Source organism: Musca autumnalis, unplaced genomic scaffold, assembly GCF_047663935.1.
Source record: "Musca autumnalis isolate F117 unplaced genomic scaffold, ASM4766393v1 scaffold_1, whole genome shotgun sequence".
NCBI classification, from domain to species: Eukaryota; Metazoa; Arthropoda; class Insecta; order Diptera; family Muscidae; genus Musca; species Musca autumnalis.
Window position 1 is genome coordinate 102,495,605 of NW_027411644.1, and position 19,979 is coordinate 102,515,583.

General features: G+C 35.1%; 1 protein-coding gene across 1 annotated transcript in view; it reads left to right on the forward strand.

Annotated features, from left to right (window-relative positions):
• Nucleotides 1–16,346, forward strand: part of LOC141403803 (uncharacterized) — a 118,414-nt gene extending 102,068 nt beyond the window's left edge. The window contains 4 exon segments of the mRNA XM_073986787.1: nucleotides 212–286; nucleotides 288–412; nucleotides 791–914; nucleotides 15,716–16,346. Of these exon segments, the coding sequence (XP_073842888.1) occupies nucleotides 212–286; nucleotides 288–412; nucleotides 791–914; nucleotides 15,716–15,844 (453 nt within the window). The 3' untranslated portion in view covers nucleotides 15,845–16,346.
• Nucleotides 16,347–19,979: the final 3,633 nt, after the last annotated feature.

Consider the following 19,979-nt stretch of genomic DNA (forward strand, 5'->3'; position numbering starts at 1 on the left):
TTCCTTTGAGTTCTTTTCCACGTGTGTATTTGTTAAACCTGCATTTTATTGTAAACTCCTCCCCCCTTTGTTTACTTATTGTGTCTTAATTCAATTTTATCACTTCTTTTTCTTTTCATATTATCCTTATCTGCGACATCAAACAAACTTGGCTCTCCTTTAACTGTCATTTAACCCGATTATGAATGTGGAAACTTAACCTCATTGGCAGAATGACAGTTATAACTCGGCAACAACAACGACTGCTGCGACAACGGCGACAATATTCTCCATTCGCAATGGTACACCACAATCTGTACTTGGAAACATATCGGGATGGTTTACACCTGTACTTGGAGCGAGATAAAACCACTGAAATGCTGCCCATTCAATTTAATTTATACGACTATCGGTGGCATCAAGTGGCCATAAGGTGGGTAAAAGTTTGTGGGTAATGTTTTGAGCGGTTGTGTGAATGCATATGTGTGTATCGTCGTATGAGGTTGGGTGTGTGTGTAGTTTAAATGTATTTTTGAACATCCTTTTATGTCGGTAAGCGTTTGTATGATTTTGCATTCAACATAAAATGCCTTTGGCTCCTTGTTGAGTTACTGAAATTTACATTTTTATTGGTCATAGTGGATGCTGTTATTTTGTTGTTGTTGTTCTTGTTTGTTTTTTGTTCGACAATGAATGTTCAAATGTTATTACATTTTATTTTATGTGGAGTAAAAAAAATAAATTAATTTTATTACGAATTTTCATATTTGTTGGCTGTTCATTGTTTTGTTTCTTCCTTTGTTTTTGACAGCATAAAAAATGGTGATTTCATAACGATATACATCGATTGTTCCTGGTCGAACAGTTTTGTCGTTTCGAAACGTTTATTTTCATTGCCTTTGGATGCTGATGTGGAGGTTGGCAGGGGTTTCAATGTAAGTATTATATATAATATACAATATAATAAAACAAAGCATACACATGTTGTAATTATATTTTGTTACAATTCAATAAACATACATACATATGTATGTATGTAAGTAAAAAAAACAATTGCATTGTGTCACTGAAATGTTCATATTCCATTTTATAGTAATAAAAGAAGGACAAATCGAAATTTTAAGTGTAATTTGCCTGTATATGAAATTGTAGTATTGGATTAATAATAAACAATTTGTAACGCAACAATAAAAATCGAAACCATGATTGCTCTTTATTACTATTTTATTAGTATTAAAGCTTTGACGAAGGTTACCATTACTTTTACTAATAATGGTTTTAATAAATTTAGTAAAGTCTTCTCCAATAGATTTAAGGGATTGTTATACAATTTGTATTAATAATATTGGACACATGTCGAAAACAGTTTGCAAAGTGCTATTATTTTCTTAGAATATGGAAAATCAAATAACAATTAAAATTCATTATTCGGCCGAGCCTTTTACACCCTCCACCATAAATTATTCTTAACAAAAACGGAATAATTGATTTGATTTCCTGCACACAATTTTAGGGGCGAACATTTTTCGACCACGGATGCCTAAATTGTCAAATCTAAAAAATGTGTTCAATCAGTTGGTACTTTTATCTGGGGGCTATATCAAAGTGTGAACCATTTTTTTGGTGGAAAAGTTTTTTGGGTACAGGCAACCTAAAATGTCAAATTACGAGTAGTTCCGTCAAATAATGTAACTAAAACCCTAAAAAACCCACAATATGAAGGTACCATTATATGGGGGCAATTCACAAAAAGGGCGACGTAACAGATGTATACAACTTTAGAGGAATATCTTTTTTGAATTGCGTTGCTATGATTGGAATGCTGAATACTAGAATAGAGGATTGGGTAATCCGGCACAAAATTCTCAATGAATATCAAGCGGGTTTCCGAAAAGGTTATTCTACTATAGACAATATACTTAATCTAGCTGCAATAGTTAATATTAAATTGAGAGAAAACAAGAAAGTGTATGCATTCTTCGTTGATTTTAAGGTGGCCTTGATAGAGTGCCAAGGGATTTGTTAATCTATAAGCTATATGAAATTGGGTTGTCGGCGAAACTAGTTCGTTTTATTGAGAATATATATCAACACACAAAAGCTGCTGTTTGGTCTGGTATCGAGCTGTCACAATATTTTAGTACTTTTACTGGAGTAAAGCAAGGTTGCCTTTTGGCTCCTATTCTGTTCGCGATCTACTTAAATGATTTGCATGATCAACTTGGTGGGGGACTATATGTAGAAGAAACAAATATCCGACATTTAATGTACGCGGATGATATTGTGCTAATGGCGGACAATCCTTTAATCTTGCAGAGAATGATTGATAAACTTGAAGATTACTGTAAAAAATGGGGAATGGAAGTAAACCAGATGAAATCGGAGATAATGGTTTTTCGGAAAGGAGATATACTTTCAAGAAATGAAAAGTGGACTTTCAAAGGTGAAGCAATAAGGATAGTAAAAGAACACAAATATCTTGGCATGATTTTAACGCCCAAATTTTCTTTTACGAAACATATGATCAAAAAGGAAGAAGCCACCAAAATGTCAATAAACTCAACATGGAAACATTTTATATGTAGACCATCAGTAAATCTAACTTCAAAATGGAAAATGTTTTTAGCTGTTTGTCGTTCCATACACAGCTATGGTGCGCATATATGGGGAAATTCATATTTTAATGAGGTGGAAAAACTATATCGGTATTTCATTAAAAGAATATTGAAGCTACCAGAATCAACGCCAAATTACATAATATCTCTGAAAACCAGATATGAACCGGGTTATGTATACACATATTCTCTCCATTTAAACTATCTGACAAAAGTCTTATTTGACCTAGGCAATCACAGGCTGCCAAAAATACTCGCCCTGAAGCTGGCAAACAGAAATTTATTTTGGATCAAAGATTATATGTCAAAACTTGCAGAAAACAATATAGACAATGTGAATATATTAACAAACAAGAAATGTTGGATGGCGCCGGTCATAAACTGTTAATGGCATTAAAAGAGAAAGAGTTTGCTTCGTATATACAAAAGGCACAACAAAGCGAGCATCGAATATACAAATACCTTGAGCACGGCATTGGTCCATTATACTGCAATGAAGCTGTAACGCAGGAACAAATTCGTTAATAATGAAAGCTAGAGGAGATCTGTTTCGATTAAGATGTAACAGATACGCAAACGCTGAAAATCAAACATGCTCTCTATGTAATACCGGAGAAGCAGAAACAATAATCCATTTTAATGGTCAGTGCCCAATTTTGACATACTCAAGACTTAAATTTTTTAATAAAAATTTCTTGGATGCGCTTGAAGTTATTAGCATACTAAATGGTGGTGAAGACTTTTGTTGGCTAAATTTATATCAATTTTTGAAAGAGTCACTAAAATATAGAAAAATGTCAATAGAAGAATTTAATTACTAAACAGCCAAATACTAAAATTAAATAACAACTCAACATCCCAGCGGACGGTTCTCTACATAACCATGCTGGAATATTCTTTATAAGTCAAACTTATTATGTATTGTATTACCAATTTGTAATTTTTATAACGTTATATGAAAATAAAGAACAAATTGAATTGAATTGAATATGGGCGCAATACCAAAACATAAACCTATGCTTACAATTTTTGGTCGGGAAGTTTTGCTACTGCAGGGAACCTCAAATTTCAAATTTCGAACAGTTCCGTCAAAAATGTTGCAAACTATATTGACAACTTTTGGTGGAGAAGTGTAATGAACAATAGAATCTCCAAAAGTCAAATTACAGCAAGTTCGGTCTAGAAATACTGCAAATTTCTTAAATTCTCGAAATGTCGAACATCGGGAAGTACGCTTACCAAAAAGTGGAACTATATCGAAAATTTAGTGAAAACGTTTTATGGCTACTGGGAAACTGATTTTTGGATGAAAATTTTCGTGTCCATTGACAACCTCAAATGTCAAATTACAGCTAGTTCGTTTCAAAATTGTAGCTAAAACCTCAAATTAAAAGAAAATCGGGAGGCTATACCAAAAAATAGACCTATGTCCAAAATTTTTCGTGGAGAAATTTTTTGACCCCTTCGAACCGCAGAAGGCAAATAAATAACAGCTATTTCGGTCTGAAAACCTAAAAACGTCAAAATACCTGAAATCGTTCACTATAAAATGGAAAAAAAACGCAAAAAAATATTCCTGTTGCACAAATGAATGATCCTTTGCTTATTATTGACTATAATAACTTTTATTCCCTTTAAATATTGAACAAGTAAGAACGGCGCTAAAATCGGCCGGCCGAACTTTTTATACCCTCAACCACCAAAATATTAACAATTAGTAACTACTGAGCTCTTTCTTAACATTAAGAATAATTCCTTGGAGGAGAATAATATCTGAACGGTTGATAATCACATTATTCTCATAATTTTCTGTGTGGAGGTTTTCTATCAATTGAGATTCCAAAAGCCCAACACAACACTCTTTAAAAGGGGTTCAAAGGAAATAGAATGACACTTGTAAATTTGGAAAAAATAGTTTTTTTTAAGAAAATTCAAGCATCAAATTTTCAGGAGTTTCATGGAGTTTTCTGTCATTCTTTTTTGCATAGGTCTATAAAATGTAAGGTTAAGCCAGAAATCGGAAGGGAACATAAAAAAACTTGTTGGCATCAACCCACACGCAGGGGGGGATGGGGGCAGAGATGGGTGCAGGGGCCCGATATAAGTATAATTGCAGCCACAGCCTTTAGGGTTACGAAATTATATACACTTTGACGCGACACAAATCTGCCTCATCGTAATAATGATTTTAGACTCCACATATATTTGGACGAAATTCGTTTCAGACAAGTTGGAATTACTTAGCACAGTCCGTCCGTCTGAATCTCTGTTTGTCGGGCAGGCTGGAGAGTATGATAACACTCGAACGGATAAACCGATTTGGTTCAAGTTTTGGATCTCGATCGATACCTCCACGATACCTCGAAGCGAGTAGTCGATACGGTCTAAACGTTAGACATCGCAATATTTCTTCCAGACATAGATCGAATCTAATATGAATTATATCATTCCACTCTTTCAAATATCGTAATATTGCTTCCAAACGTACATCAAGTTCCAAGAGAATATGTATGGACAACATCTACAGGTACATACCTTTCTCACAATAGTTCAACATAAGTGCAGTTTAAAGACTGTTCGATGATCCTTTGGATATTTTAACCAAACGTACTCCTTGTAGTCTTGTTTACAGAGATGTCCTATTTTTTCGTGTACAAGTCCATGCTTCCTGACAAAGCCCTTAATGCTACATTGACCAACTAAAATAGTTTGTGACCGCGGTATATATCGAAAGGAATGACTCCCAAAATAATATACATTTTCACAATGGATAGAGATGGGAAATGGGTAAATACCCAAATGGTAAATACCCATTAAAATGGGTAAATTGGGTAAAAATGGGTAAATACCCAGAAATTTACGTGTCATTTTAGCAAATTTTCGATTCAATATTATTAAGATTATCTTATTTGCATATGGAAACTGTTGAGACATGACCTATTTCGTTCCATATTTTGATAAAACTCCCAAAATAGCAACAGCATATTTTCTGGTATATTAGAGTATTTAGAGCAATTGGTTCATCATATTCCTTATATCAAACAGTTTTATCCTAGATTTAAGATGGATATCTTGAAATTTGGTCATCTTCGGTAAAATTGAGGTTTTTCCACATACAACTTAAACGCTTTAAATGAAAAATGGAAATTGTCAAGATAGCGGAATTAACCCACTGGTCGTTTAAACGTCACAAAAAATTGTTGCAAAAATTGACGTAAAACTCAGTTTTCTTCGAATATTTTTGTGGGGTTTTTTGCATTTTGTTATAGTATTGTCTGTTAGCTGTCATTTCACGCTTATAACCCTTAATTTGATCTACGCATTTATACGCAATTAGCCTAAACCCCAAGCTATTCAAAAAAATCTACTTTTTTGTCATTTTCGAATTTTGATGAAAAATTTAAAAATGCGATAAAAATTGAATCATAAATGTTAGAATCATATAAAGTCAGGGATTTGTTAGAAATATAGTAAGAGTATTTTCTCAATCAAAAACCAAGGATACACCAATATTACCCTCAAAATTTTTTGGCACTTTTAAAAGAAAGCCAGATTGCATGAAAACTATCCGTTTTAGAGAATAAAGTTATTTGTTAACAAATTCTTAAAAAGTCTCAAAAATATAATTTTCATAAAAAATTTTGAGTTTTATCGCAAAAAAATTCTCGGCGCTAAGTGGGTTAAACCGCCTTTCAAGTCTTTTTGTTGCATAATTGATTTTCTATATGACAGAAAAACAAAATGTTCATTTCAATATAAATTTTTAAATACCCAAATAAACACCCAAAAAAGGCATTTACTGGGTATTTACCTGGTATTTACCCATGTTTTGGGTAAATACCGGGTAGAATCCCATCTATAACAATGGACTATGTAGCTCCATTTCTACAGGTAGCGTCTCCGCAAAATTTTAAGCTTTAATCTATATTAAATTTTTTTAACGTTTGCATTTATTCGGAACGTCCACAATCCTTAAGATAAATATCCCAAATTTTTCGATATTTTTATTGGCAAGTTTGCTCGTCCAAAAAGGCCACAACATTCAAAAAACTCCCTGAATACATATTTTTGGGGAAAATATTTTGTTTGTGTAGTCCGTATTCGATCTGGTCATAGTCGCAAATTCACACACGATGAGGGCACATACATATCTGTCGGAAAATGAGACCAAAATTCACGTTTCCAACCGTTTACTAGTTCACAAGTGGTCAATGGGCAAGGGTGGAGTCTCTGTTATTAATTTGCTTATTATTACCCAATAATTTAATGGGGTTCAATAATGACCGATTGTCATTTGTCAGAACTATGTAACATTTGAAACAATAAATTTAATGTAGGAAATATTTAATGGTCTGTTTCATTAAGTCGATTCAAATTCGTTCGAAGTTTTGGTAGTAAACCAAACTAATTTTATTGTAGACAATTTGTATTTGATCGAAAACAAAAATAAATAAAATATTTTTCAAAAAAACTGAAGTTTGGCTGTAGTTCGAACGAATTTGAATTCGACTCGCCTTAGGCGAGGACGTAGGCAAGAACTGAGTCCAGCAAAGTATTTAATGCCATCGAGTCCAAAAACTTCTATACGTACAGTTAAAACAAGTAAGAACGGCGTTAAGTTCGGCCGGGCCGAACTTGTTATACCCTCCACCACAAGTTGTATTGAAGTAAAATGGAATAATTTGTTTCCTTTCGTGTATGAAGAAGACTTAATACTAAATTTCAGCAATTTTGGTTAAACAATGTGAGGCACCATTCTATGGGGGCTATTTCAAAACGTCGATCTATACCGACAAATTTCTTACGGAAAGTTTTTAGGCTCAAAGAAAACTAAATATCAAATTTCCTATATTTCGGTAAGAGAATGTGGCTAAAACTTAAAAAATACCGAAAATCAAGAAGTACGCTTTTATGGGGATTTAGGAAGACGTGGACCTATACTGATAATACTCTTCTGGAATATTTTATAACTCTTGGAAGACGAAATAACGAATTTCAGCCATTTCGGTTGGATATTGACGTCGCAATCTTCAGTATTACGAAAATCGGGAGGTACCGTTCTATGGGAGCTATATCGAAACGTGGACCTATACCGACAAATTTTAGTCACAAATGGGGCAATATGAAAGCGTGGACCTGTACAGATATATTTCTGGCGAACAGTTTTACATCACATTGAAGACTAAATACCAAATTTCAGCCATTTTGGTGGAATATTGAAGACACAACCTTCAAAATACGAAAAATCGGGAGGTACCTTTCCATGGGGGCTATATGAAGGCGTGAACCTATACCGACAAATTTAAAGGGAAAGTTTGAGTACCCCCAACCGACAAATTTAAAGGGAAAGTTTGAGTACCCCCAACGAAGTCTAAATACCAAATTTCAGCCATTTCGGTGGAATATTGAGGCCACGACGTTCAAAATACCGAAAATCGGAAGGTACCGTTCTATGAGGGCTATATGAAGGCATGGACCGATACCGACAAAGTTCTGGGGGAAAGTTTTATACCAGCAACGTAGACTAAGTACTAAATTTCAGCCATTTCGGTGTGATAATGAAGCGAAAACCTTCAAAATACCGAAAATCGGGAGGTATCGTTCTATAGGGGCTATATGAAGGTGTGGACCGATACCGACAAAATTCTGGGATAAAGTTTTGTACCCCTAAAGAAGACTACGTACCAAATTTCAGCCATTTTGGTAGGATAATGAATCTAAAACCTTCAAAATACGAAAAATCGGGAGGTACCGTTCTATGGGGGCTATATGAAGGTGTGGACCGATACCGACAAAATTCTGGGGGAACGTTTTATACCCCTAAAGAAGACTACGTACCAAATTTCAGCCTTTTTGGTAAGATAATGAAGCTAATACCTTAAAAATACCGAAAATCGGGAGGTACCGTTCTATGGGGGCTATATGAAGGTGTGGACCGATTCCGACAAAATTCTGTGGGAAATTTGTATATCCCTAAAGAAGACTACGTACCAAATTTCAGCCATTTTGGTAGGATAATGAAGCTAAAACTTTAAAAATACCGAAAATCGGGAGGTACCGTTATATGGGGGCTATATCAAAACGTGGACCGATGTATCCCATTTTCAATACCAACCATCTTGCAAGTAATAAAAACTTCTGTGCCAAATTTTGACTCTCTATCTTTAAAATTGCGAGCTGTATCTTGATTTCAACAGACAGACAGACGGACGGACGGACTGACGGACGGACGGACGGACGGACAGACGGACATGGTCAAATCGACATAGAATTTTATGCTGATCAATAATATATATACTTTATAGGGTCTCCGACGAATATTTCGATGTGTTACAAACGGAATGACAAATTTAATTATACCCTCCATATGGTGGAGGGTATAAAAATATATAAAGCTTCTTTGGTAACATTACATCAAAAGTAGAGAATACAGCCGGAAGTTCCGGCTGAAATGCGTAAGGAGCTGATTTTAACACTAATGATCCACATGCTAAAAAACAATTGTATGTGCGGCTTGCTACTCTAAAAAATAAATGCAAGTGTTGCTTGCCACTCTCAAAATATGCACGAGTGTGGCTAGCCACTCAAAAAATAAGTTATTTAAAAATGGATATTTTTATACACTTGGGTATGCTTTGCTAAGTAGTCTTGAATAGTCAATAACATTTTCTGTTTTACTTTGTTGCTCATCGCACATCAAGTGTTGTTTTCAACCCTTGTAATTCAACCTATTGTCTTATGCTCTCCGAGAGATTGAGAGCAAATATTATTTTCTAACACTGATTTTTTTATAAATTTTATACCCTACGGCACTATGTGGGGACGGTGTTATAAGTTGGTTTTGGCCAAAAAGTTTGTAACGCATCGAAATAATATTATGGTCGTAGACCCATGCTTATACCTACCATAATGAATGTCTCGACGAGCTGAGCTATGTGTGTCCGTTCGTCCGTCTGTCTATCTAAACCTTGTAATCACGCTACAGGGCGCAATTTTGACCGGATCGTCACCAAATGTTGGGTGTTGATGAGGGTCCCGGAGGAGATTTTGGTGATGGACGGATAATATTTAGGGGTCGGAATGGGCAAAAAATGTATTTGGAGAAAAAGTCAACGTTTTATCCAAAGCAAATATCTCAGCTTCTACAAGGGTTATACCAAAAGCAAAACCTGACTATAAAAGTAGAAAATATTACCTTTCAAACGAGTAGGTTGTCGTAGGTGGTCAAACAACGGTCGCAAATAAAACCCAACTTTCCACTTTTTACGATTTTAATTACAATGACGAATATCACAACTTTGGTTGGGGATATTCCAAAAGCAAAGTCTGACTATGAAAATAGAAAATCCCATCTTTACAATTATGCAAAGTAGGTTGGCGTACACGCAGAGAAAAAATATTTTTCGCCTTTTTTGGGAAAAAAATATCCATTTTTGTTCCAAACACTTATTTGTTTTATTCAAACTTTGTATTCTAAATCCAAAAATACCATATTTTGCTCCAAACATAGAAAACAAAAACAACTTGCGAATTTCAGGAATATTGTAAAAATCCTTTACAATACCGATGGTATGAACTAACATAATCTAGAATTTTTACAAAAACTATTGTCAGCCCAGAAAACCTGTTACTGAAATTTTTGATTTGAATGTATATACTTCTCAAAATAACTAAAGGTAATATACATATTGGTTTAATCCAAGAACCTTGGACCATAAAAAACAAGGTTTCTGGACTTAACCATATAAATTATCAACTTTTTTACGCAAATACGGGATCCCGACCGAGGACCTGCATTATATGCCACAAAAACTTATGCTTTCTTTTTTCTCCAGAGTTGTCATCGTCGGACGTCACAGTATTGAAGCAGGGGAATGGTAACATATACCTAGCATCATTATACCTGCCGTTCGACTCCCCGACATTACCACCTTCGTCGGAATTGCAGCAACTGGTGAGAAGGATAAAGCAAACAGGTAACGAAGTACTAGTAGGTAGCGATGCTAACTCTCACCACATCTCGTGGGGTAGTACTAACATTAACAAAAGGGGTCAAGCCCTTATAGATTACTTAAATACTAACGACCTGATTACACTTAACACCGGGAATACACCAACCTTTGTTAATAGAATTAAGGAGGAAGTACTAGATATAACGATATGTTCAGAAAATCTAATAAACGAGGTACACGAGTGGAGGGTCCTGGAGGAACACTCCTTCTCAGACCATAAGTATATTATATTTAAAATAGCTAGGCCATCGCCTAACCCGATAACCTTCCGAAACAAATCCAAAACAAATTGGACAAAGTTCGGTAAACGAGTAAAAGAAAGACTTGGGCAACCTGATGAAACGCCAAACGAAACTCCTGGAAGCTTTTCTGCGAACAGGTGGATAGTGTAAATGACGTTTCAAAGATTAAAAAGTTTCTATCTAAAACCCATACACAGACCGAGCAATTGGTCGATGGAAATGGAAAAAGGATTGAAACAACAGAAGAAACTCTAGGCCTTCTGATGAAAACGCACTTCCCGCAGAATACCATGGTTAACACCGAGGCATCGACGGAATGTATTAACTCATCGGAAGAGGCACCAAAGATCGACAGCTTAATGGTCCAACAAGCCATTTTAAGCTTTTCACCATATAAAGCAGCTGGACCAGATCAGATCTTCCCGGCTTTACTACAGAGGGAAGTGGACTTTATTGCGTCCAAACTGGTCGGGATCTTCAATGCATGCTTAAAATTTGCATACACTCCTATAGCCTGGCAGGAGGCAAGGGTAGTCTTTATACCCAAACCTGACAAGGCAAGTTATGCAACACCAAAATCTTATCGACCGATAAGTTTAACTTCATTCTTACTCAAAACAATGGAACGGACAGTCGACACCATGATAAAGAGTAAGATCCCCAACGATATGCTTAAATTCAAACAACATGCATACGTTAAAGGCAGATCAGTGGAAACCGCATTGCATGAGGTAGTACACCACATAGAAAGAACCTTCGAAATGAAAATGTACACACTTGCTGTATGCATCGACATCGAAGGCGCTTTCAATAACGTAAGCACCGAGACACTTATCCACTCCTTAGACGAGTTTCAGGTAGACAGGGCCTTAAGGAACTGGATAAACCACATGCTAAGGAACAGATGGATAAGCTGCGGGCTATACGACGTGAAAATAAGAGACAAAGTTGGACAAGGAACGCCACAGGGAGGGATTCTTTCACCTCTGTTGTGGGTTACCACCATAAACAGTCTCTTGAGGACCCTAACCGAAGAAGGATTTGACCCAGTCTGCTACGCAGACGACGTTATAATACTTCTGAGGGGAAAGAATCCGAATCAACTCGGTCGAAGAGCAGAAACGGCTCTAAAAATTGCTTTTAACTGGGCCAGGCCGAGAGGTCTGAACGTCAACCCGGAAAAAACAGAATTATGTCTATTCACTAGAAAAACGAAAATGGGACACTACGAGGAACCAGTTTTTCTAGATAAGACAATAAATACCTCCTGTACAGTTAAATATCTGGGAGTAATTCTGGATAGGAAACTTAAATGGAAAGACCATATACAAGAAAGGGCTAACAAGGCCCAAATATGTTGGTCAACCTGCAGAAGGGCGATAGGCTCAAAGTCTTGGAATAATACACTGGCTATACAGAAGCGTAATTAGACCAATTCTAACGTACGCGTCTGTGGTATGGTGGACAGCCATGGACAAAAAATGCAATGTGGAAATATTGCAAAAGGTCCAAAGAACATGCTGCCTAAGCATTAGCGGAGCAATGAGGACCACACCGACTAGGGCTCTAGAAACAATTTTGTTTGTACACCCAATAGATATTCAAGTAAGGTATGAGGCAGCCATCGCAGCTGTAAGGCTAAAGTCGATGAGCGAGTGGATCGAAAAGAGCCACCAAACATACCACCAAAACATATTAAAGGTCACAACGGGTGAATCTATAAATCAGGTAGTATCGGACCGTATACCTGAAACTAGTGAAGTAGCCTTGTGTGAAGTGTCAATACCTGACAGAGACATGTGGATCGGGGAAGCTCTAGCACAGATTCTCGCTGGAAGCTGTGGGTTTACGGATGGGGCTGTGCTAGGGGGGAGAACCGGACTGGGTCTTTACATAATGGAACCGGAAACGGAAATCTCCCTCCGTCTGCCGGATCATAACACGATCCTGCAGGCGGAACTCCGGGCGATAACAGAGTGTCTGCTTTGGTTTGATACTCACACAAGGCCTACCACTGTAAATATCCTTACGGATAGCAATGCAGCCATTAGAGCTATATCAACCAAGACAGTGAAATCTAGAACTGTCTTGGAATGTATTAAATCTATAAATTATTACTCCCAACACGGTAAGGTAAACATTATATGGGTACCAGGGCATACCGGGATTAGGGGTAATGAAATAGCAAACTCCTTGGCAAAACAAGCCAAGGAGCAACCCACGGTAAGTCTAGAAAACGCTAAGCCGTTTAAAGCTACGCGACTAGAACTAAAGACATGGGCAAAAAATGCACATGTATCCCTCTGGAGTAGTGAAGAGAAGGGAAAAAACACAAAAATCCTATGGGGAAACCCAGACGAGGACAAAACAAAAGAATTACTTTTACTAAGTAAAAAAGATATTAGTAGACTGACAGGAATCCTTACCTCACCTAGGTCTAAAAGCGCATCTGCACAAAATAGGTTGTGCAGAAAACAGTGAATGCAGAGCATGCGGAGAGGACGACGAAACGTTGGAACATTACCTCTGCCATTGTCAAGCCTTCACAAATCTGAGAACCCAGTTACTAGGGAATGACATTATACCAGGACTCGACCAAATTAGGACAATCGAGTTCAAAAAGATCAGAGACTATGTAAATAGGACAGAGATCCTAGACTAAGTAAAAAAAAAGATAATCCTCCATAACGCAAAAAATTAGAGCGCACAACAGGCCTACTTATGGCTTAAGTGTATGTCCACATGGGCATGTGGTGATCTAGGATCACCCCTCTTATCAACCTAACCTCACCTAACCTATATACTTCTCATATACAATTTCCACATAACATTGATATAAATACCGCGTATAATATTACGAACATTGATGAACACAATACATATTCCTAATTCCGGGTGAAATGCTTGCGATGTTGATATCCAATGGGATATCCAATTTCCAATTTGCGGAATTTTATTTCCGTGCTAGATATGTATATCTTCTTCTGTTGGACATGTTCCCAGGAGGGAACTTGATAATGAAACTAAACTATCTGAGCTTTAAATTAATACATAATGTAGTTGTGTAGGGTATCACATAGTCGGACCCGTTCCAATCTGAACTCCCTGATTCGAGTTATTATTCTTTTAAAGTTATTTAATTAACACGATGCGTCTGAACTAGTTTAAAAATTTCTGAGGGAATGTTGTGTACCCCCAACGTAGATTAAACACCAAATGTCAGCCATTTCGGGGGATATTGAGGCCACAACCTTCAAAATACCGAAAATCGGGAGGTACTGCTCTATGGGGGCTATATCAAGATGTGGACCTATACCGACAATTTTCAGGTTAACATTTGTATACTCCGTATTTCTTGGAAGTTTTTCATACTCTACACTGCTATGCGGTGGTATTTTTGATTTTGGGGAAAATTGAAAAAAAGTTTTAACCGTTATGAACATACATATGTACAAGTTGAGTCTATCACCATTAGTTTGAGATATTAGATGTTGCCTTAAAACTAAAGAAATTAAAAAATTGTAGATGCGAACTATATCGTACAACCAATTTGTTTTTCGACAACAAACGCTTTGTACGTGTTTGGTCTGTTAGTAGTTGCGACGGTGGTAGTTTAGTGTAAATGTCAATGTGATGGTAAGACGATGAGACCATTCAAAAGAAAAAAAGAACAAAGTTGAGAGAATTTACAAACAAGAGCGGAAATATGAGAGCAAATAATGAAAATGGAAAAATAGGAAAGTGATTTTGCATCTATTTTCATATTTTTGAAAAAGTGGCTTTCGGGTAGATATAAGAAACTGCACATGTATCTTATGTAAAAACCATGAAAAAAAATACAAGATATGTAAAAATTCATAAAATATTTTTTCTGTGTATGATACAGGAATATCAGAAAATAGGCATTATTGTTGCTGTAATTTGAGAGTTTGTTTTCTTACAGGTCCAAGTTTTATTATAGTCATCGTATAAGGGCACCATGTTTTCAAATTTGGCTGCATATTTATTTATTAACGAGTATACTTATAGTAAATATAAGGATAATTACAAAAGTGGTAAAAGCAAACATTTTCTACAGCCAGTTTGTTTGGAAAATCTGCCTTAAAACTTAAAAAATAAAAATACTCTTTGAAATTGTTCATTGTTTTCTTTTTCTAGAGAACAAATTTTAAAATTTTAATTTTTTTATAAAAATGGTTTAATTACCGCCAAATGGTTTACTTTAAACAATAATTATAAAGCCAAATTTGAAAAAAAAAGTTTGAAAATATCTCTATACATTCAAAAGTTTCACCAGGAACAAGCGATTCTGAAACACTGTGTTTCCATGGGTGAAAGTTCTCCTGGAAAACAATTACCAAGATACCAATTCCTATACAAGTGCATTGACAAACTTGACTGATTTTATATTTAAAAATATTTGCATCCAAAATATATGCGTTCGTTATTAAAATAAACACATTTAAAACGAAAAGGACCGATCAAAGCAAAGCAATATCTGGACATTTGAGAAGCACACATATCCTAAATTCCAGTTCATACGCTTCATGAGTTTTACACTTAAATTTAAGTATTATTAATTACTAAAAGTATTTATACATTTACAAGAATTATTATCCATTGTATTGGTTATACGTTGGATAAACTTATATTGAAGTGTGGCGCCCACAATAAATATAATCAACTTCATACATGAACTTGTTAATTAGTGCGTATAATTATTTAATTAATCTAAATCTCCACATTTCATTACATAACATAATTGTTATGTTAAAAATTAATTCATTCAAACTTGTGTATCGTTATTTAATTAGTAACATTACAATAATTTAATCAACACACTGCTATTATTACTTTTCAATTACAGGGTGAACTACAACAACTTCTGATATTACCACGGCTACAAGGCAGACGGCAATGTTCAGACAAGCGAATATCCATAAATGAAGTAAAACGTTATATAATCGACACATTTATCGGTGATTATGGAAATTAAAACGAGAAGAAGAAAAAAACGTTTCTTCAAGATTTGTTACAGAATTGAGTTTGTTTAAGTCTCTGCTGATTTTCCTTTTGTGAAACGAAACAATAAACTAGGAACAATTATCAATACATACTGACATCCATAATTTTTTTTGCTACATAACTAAAGTATAGCCATGAGTAAAGTTAAAGAAACAAACATAAGCTGATTAAAACAAAACTAAGGAAAATAATCTTAATAAGTTTCTGAGAAAATATATTATGAATATATTTTTCATATAATTTTAGGGCAAAAAAAACAACAAATTTGCAATACAATAAATGTAATTGATTATATTACTATTATTATGATGATGATGATTATATACAAACATTAGTGCATATACATGTATACATTATTATGGATAAAAAAGACGTAAACTAAGAGACAAATAAAAACTCGTAAAAAATATTATTACTAATAAATTGGAATAAAGAAGGAAACAACATACATAAAATAATACACTTGTATATAATAATTAAAAGTTTTAATTGGAAGAAGTGATGTGGAAATTGAAGGTAAGTGTGTTTAAAATTATAAAACATAACAATAATAAAATAAAAAAAAAACATTTACTACGACTGCACCAGCACTTGTACGCTATGGAATGTAAAATTATTTTTTAGTTAAGGTATTTCCTCAAATTAAGTGGAAATAATTTAATGGAAAATTTTGGTTTATTTCTGAACAAGGAAAAAAGCATTAAAGCGTTAAGGTCGTGCCAAACTTGTTATACCCTCAATCATGATATGTTCTGAACATACATGGAATAATATTGTGAAAGTAAAATGTTTTCTGATGCATGTAGTAGTTGTTTGGGGGCAAAAGGGTGCGAATTTTTAACTTGATACCAACCCAGCAAACACAATGTCGGACGTCCGACGCGTCTGCTCAAAGTCGGAAGTTTTTTCCGACGCGTCTGACCGACTTCGGCCCGAACTCTGTCTTCCTCTCTGAAGGGAATTTTTCTATTTTCCCTTGTGATGCTTTGGCAAAATTAAGTGTAAATAAGCACATTGTAAATGTTGATGTGCCGACGTGGATGCAGTACGAACGAAAAATTGAGTGCTCGGGTTTTAATTTCTGTATCGGAGAACAAATTTGGTTTATTTTTGTTATGCGTGTTGATGCATGATAGTGTTTAAATGTTATTCATAGTGATCGGTTGCATACATATTTCTTTATTTTTATAAAGATTTTCTTCGTCAAACTTCAACACTATTCCGTGGAAAGTCATATGTTTTATATTTGTATATGGCCAAAGTTAAGCTTCTTAACAATTATGTGTATCAAAATTTTTTGCATGTGAAGACATGTATTTTTTCATATATTAATAACAATTGTTTTACATATTTCACAGATCGTGTTGACGAATTTGTTGTTCTCCACAGTTTGTTTTTCCACCAAGTCGCGCATTTAACACAGCATAAGACATTAAAACCTTTAATATGTTTATAGTATATACACTTTTATAGGATTTGGATATTTCATGAATTAACTGCGTATTTTCAACATCTTTTAATAATAAATGCTCTGTTCCATAACCTGCAAGAGGCTACTATTTTTTACTACGATAACATTTTTTCCTTTATGTTATCGGAAGAAATAGTAAAAATTAGTAGATTCTTGCAGTTCTGGAACAGGCCAAAAAACAAATTCTGGTCTGGTTCATATGATAGTTCATCTGACTTCGGACCAAATTCGGTCAGAGAGTCGGCAAACACTTTCGAATTTCATAAGATTTTTCTTCCGAATTCGGACCGATATCTGTCCGAAAGTCGGTAAATAAATCAGAAATTTATACGATAGTTCATCAGTGTCGGCTAAAACATCCGATTTGCATCCGAATTTCGGTCAGAGAACACGTCAACCACGCCATATGATTTTTTGTCAGTGTTCGGACCGAATTCGGTCCGAACTCTGATGTTTCTTCCGATTTTTGTTTGTTGGGAAGACACGTCCTTTTTCCCCCAAACAACTACTTTTATTCATCACAATCGTATTTGAACGTACGTACTTGTTTGGTTGTGAAAATAGATTGATATTTTCACAACCAAACAAGTTACTTTCAAATTCTTAATACATCAAAACATTGAACATGTATCTTTATAATAATAATTGTTCCACAAACATCCCAGACGGGACAGGGCACCCCGATTCATATTAGCTCAATGATATGGGACCTACTGTTTATAGCCGAGTCCGAACGGCGTGTCTTACGACACCACTTTATAGAGAAGTTTTACATGGCTGAAATACTCAGGAAATGTCGCCTACATTACTGAGGGGTATTTTGCCACCGTTGAAAATTTTGATGTTGCCTGGCCGGGGAATCGAACCCACGACCTACTGCGTGCAAGGCGGGTGTGCATACCATTGCACCACGGTGGCCCCGGGGGAGCGGGCCCCCCCGAAATGATTTTCGATCCCGTAGGATATTAGCTTACGCTAAACATTTTTTTTAATTTTTGAATAAAATTTTAAAATGTTTTAAATTGTTCAAGAAATATGTAAAGTAGTTGGAAGTATTACAGAGAATTATTCAACTACATTGGTATACTTATTGTCCATCATATTTAAAAGTATACAAATAATGAGCAGGTTTTAAGGTGTTGTTTAAGCGTTTAATCGGAATTTTAGGCTGACTGTAAGTGTTACTGAGTTCAGAACGAAACGTTTATTTGTATTTATTGAAGGTTTGTAACATATTAATTTTTTATAAGAGCAATTCAACAATAATAGATAAAACCGTTGGTTAATCTTTGTGGATTTAAGTGTTTGTATATTTCCTCTAACACGTTTTTATAATGAGCTGTTTTGAAATTCATAACATTTACAAATTCTTTATTATGTTTGAAATTTGCAATAAAAAAACTACATCAACCATTTTTTATGATATACATCATTTCTGTTCCACCGCAGTGTCGTAAATGCCTATTGGACAAAAGGATTTTTCTGTCGAATTTTTATGTTTTGTTCGACCATTCGAATGTTAATAAAATCAAGATTATTGAGCTTGAGGTCAATGTTTATATTTTACTAGCTGAACCCGAAGCGCGCTACCCCGAATAAGGTAAAATATAGTTTGACAAATTTTTTTGTAAGCCAATTTTCGTCACTCATTCCAACTTTCGTTAAAATCGGGTATATAAAGCGTGTTTGGTCCATCAAATACATGAAATCGGACGAAAATATATATGGGAGTTATATCCAAATCTGAACCGATTTCAATATAATTTGGGACATTTATTTCTAGACCCAATTCCGCCACACACTCCAAATTTCATTGAAATTGGACATACATAGCGTGTTTAATGCATAAAATACATGAAATCGGCCGAAAATATATATTCCTGCACACATCCAAAATTTGGAGACATTATATGTTACCATTCTATAGATATTTGCATAAAAAATCTAAATTTTTTGGAGGTACCTCCGATTCTGATGATATATCTCCGGATTAACGCGGAATTTCAGAAATTTGTATAGCCTATGTTACTTTCAGGCCATGTAGTGATATACTCTAAAAATTTCAGGAAGATCAGTTCAGCGGTTTTTGATTCCATCAACATCAAACAAGTAAACGCACAAAATTTTTTTTTACTTTATATATATTGATTTATTACATATTATTTCCAATATTTCAAAATTACAATGAATTTCATCTTCAGCGATATATCTGTCGATTACTCTTTGAATAAAACCTGAAGAAAACGTCATAGAAATCCACAGCAATTGTATTTTGATAAGTACCTCCTTCGGTAAAGGACTTTGTGACGACAAACGAAATCTACAAACTAATCGGAAACAGGTTCTTTTTCGTCAAAATCTCAACAAGTACCACTCGACTTTGCGGACAAGAATATACCCTGTGCCTGTGTGAATTGAAACTTTCATCTATAGACAGATCGAATAGCGGCTACACAGCCAAAATCCTTAAACCCAAAAACTATGTATTAGGAGATTTTCAGAAATTTGTAGCCATTTTCGGACGTATAAACTTGTAAACAAAATATGGATTTGTATCATTGATCACAAGTGTTGCGGAGGAGGTATGGAGAAATGGACCGGACCGATATAGTTCATTTTGGGAGTAGATCTTATT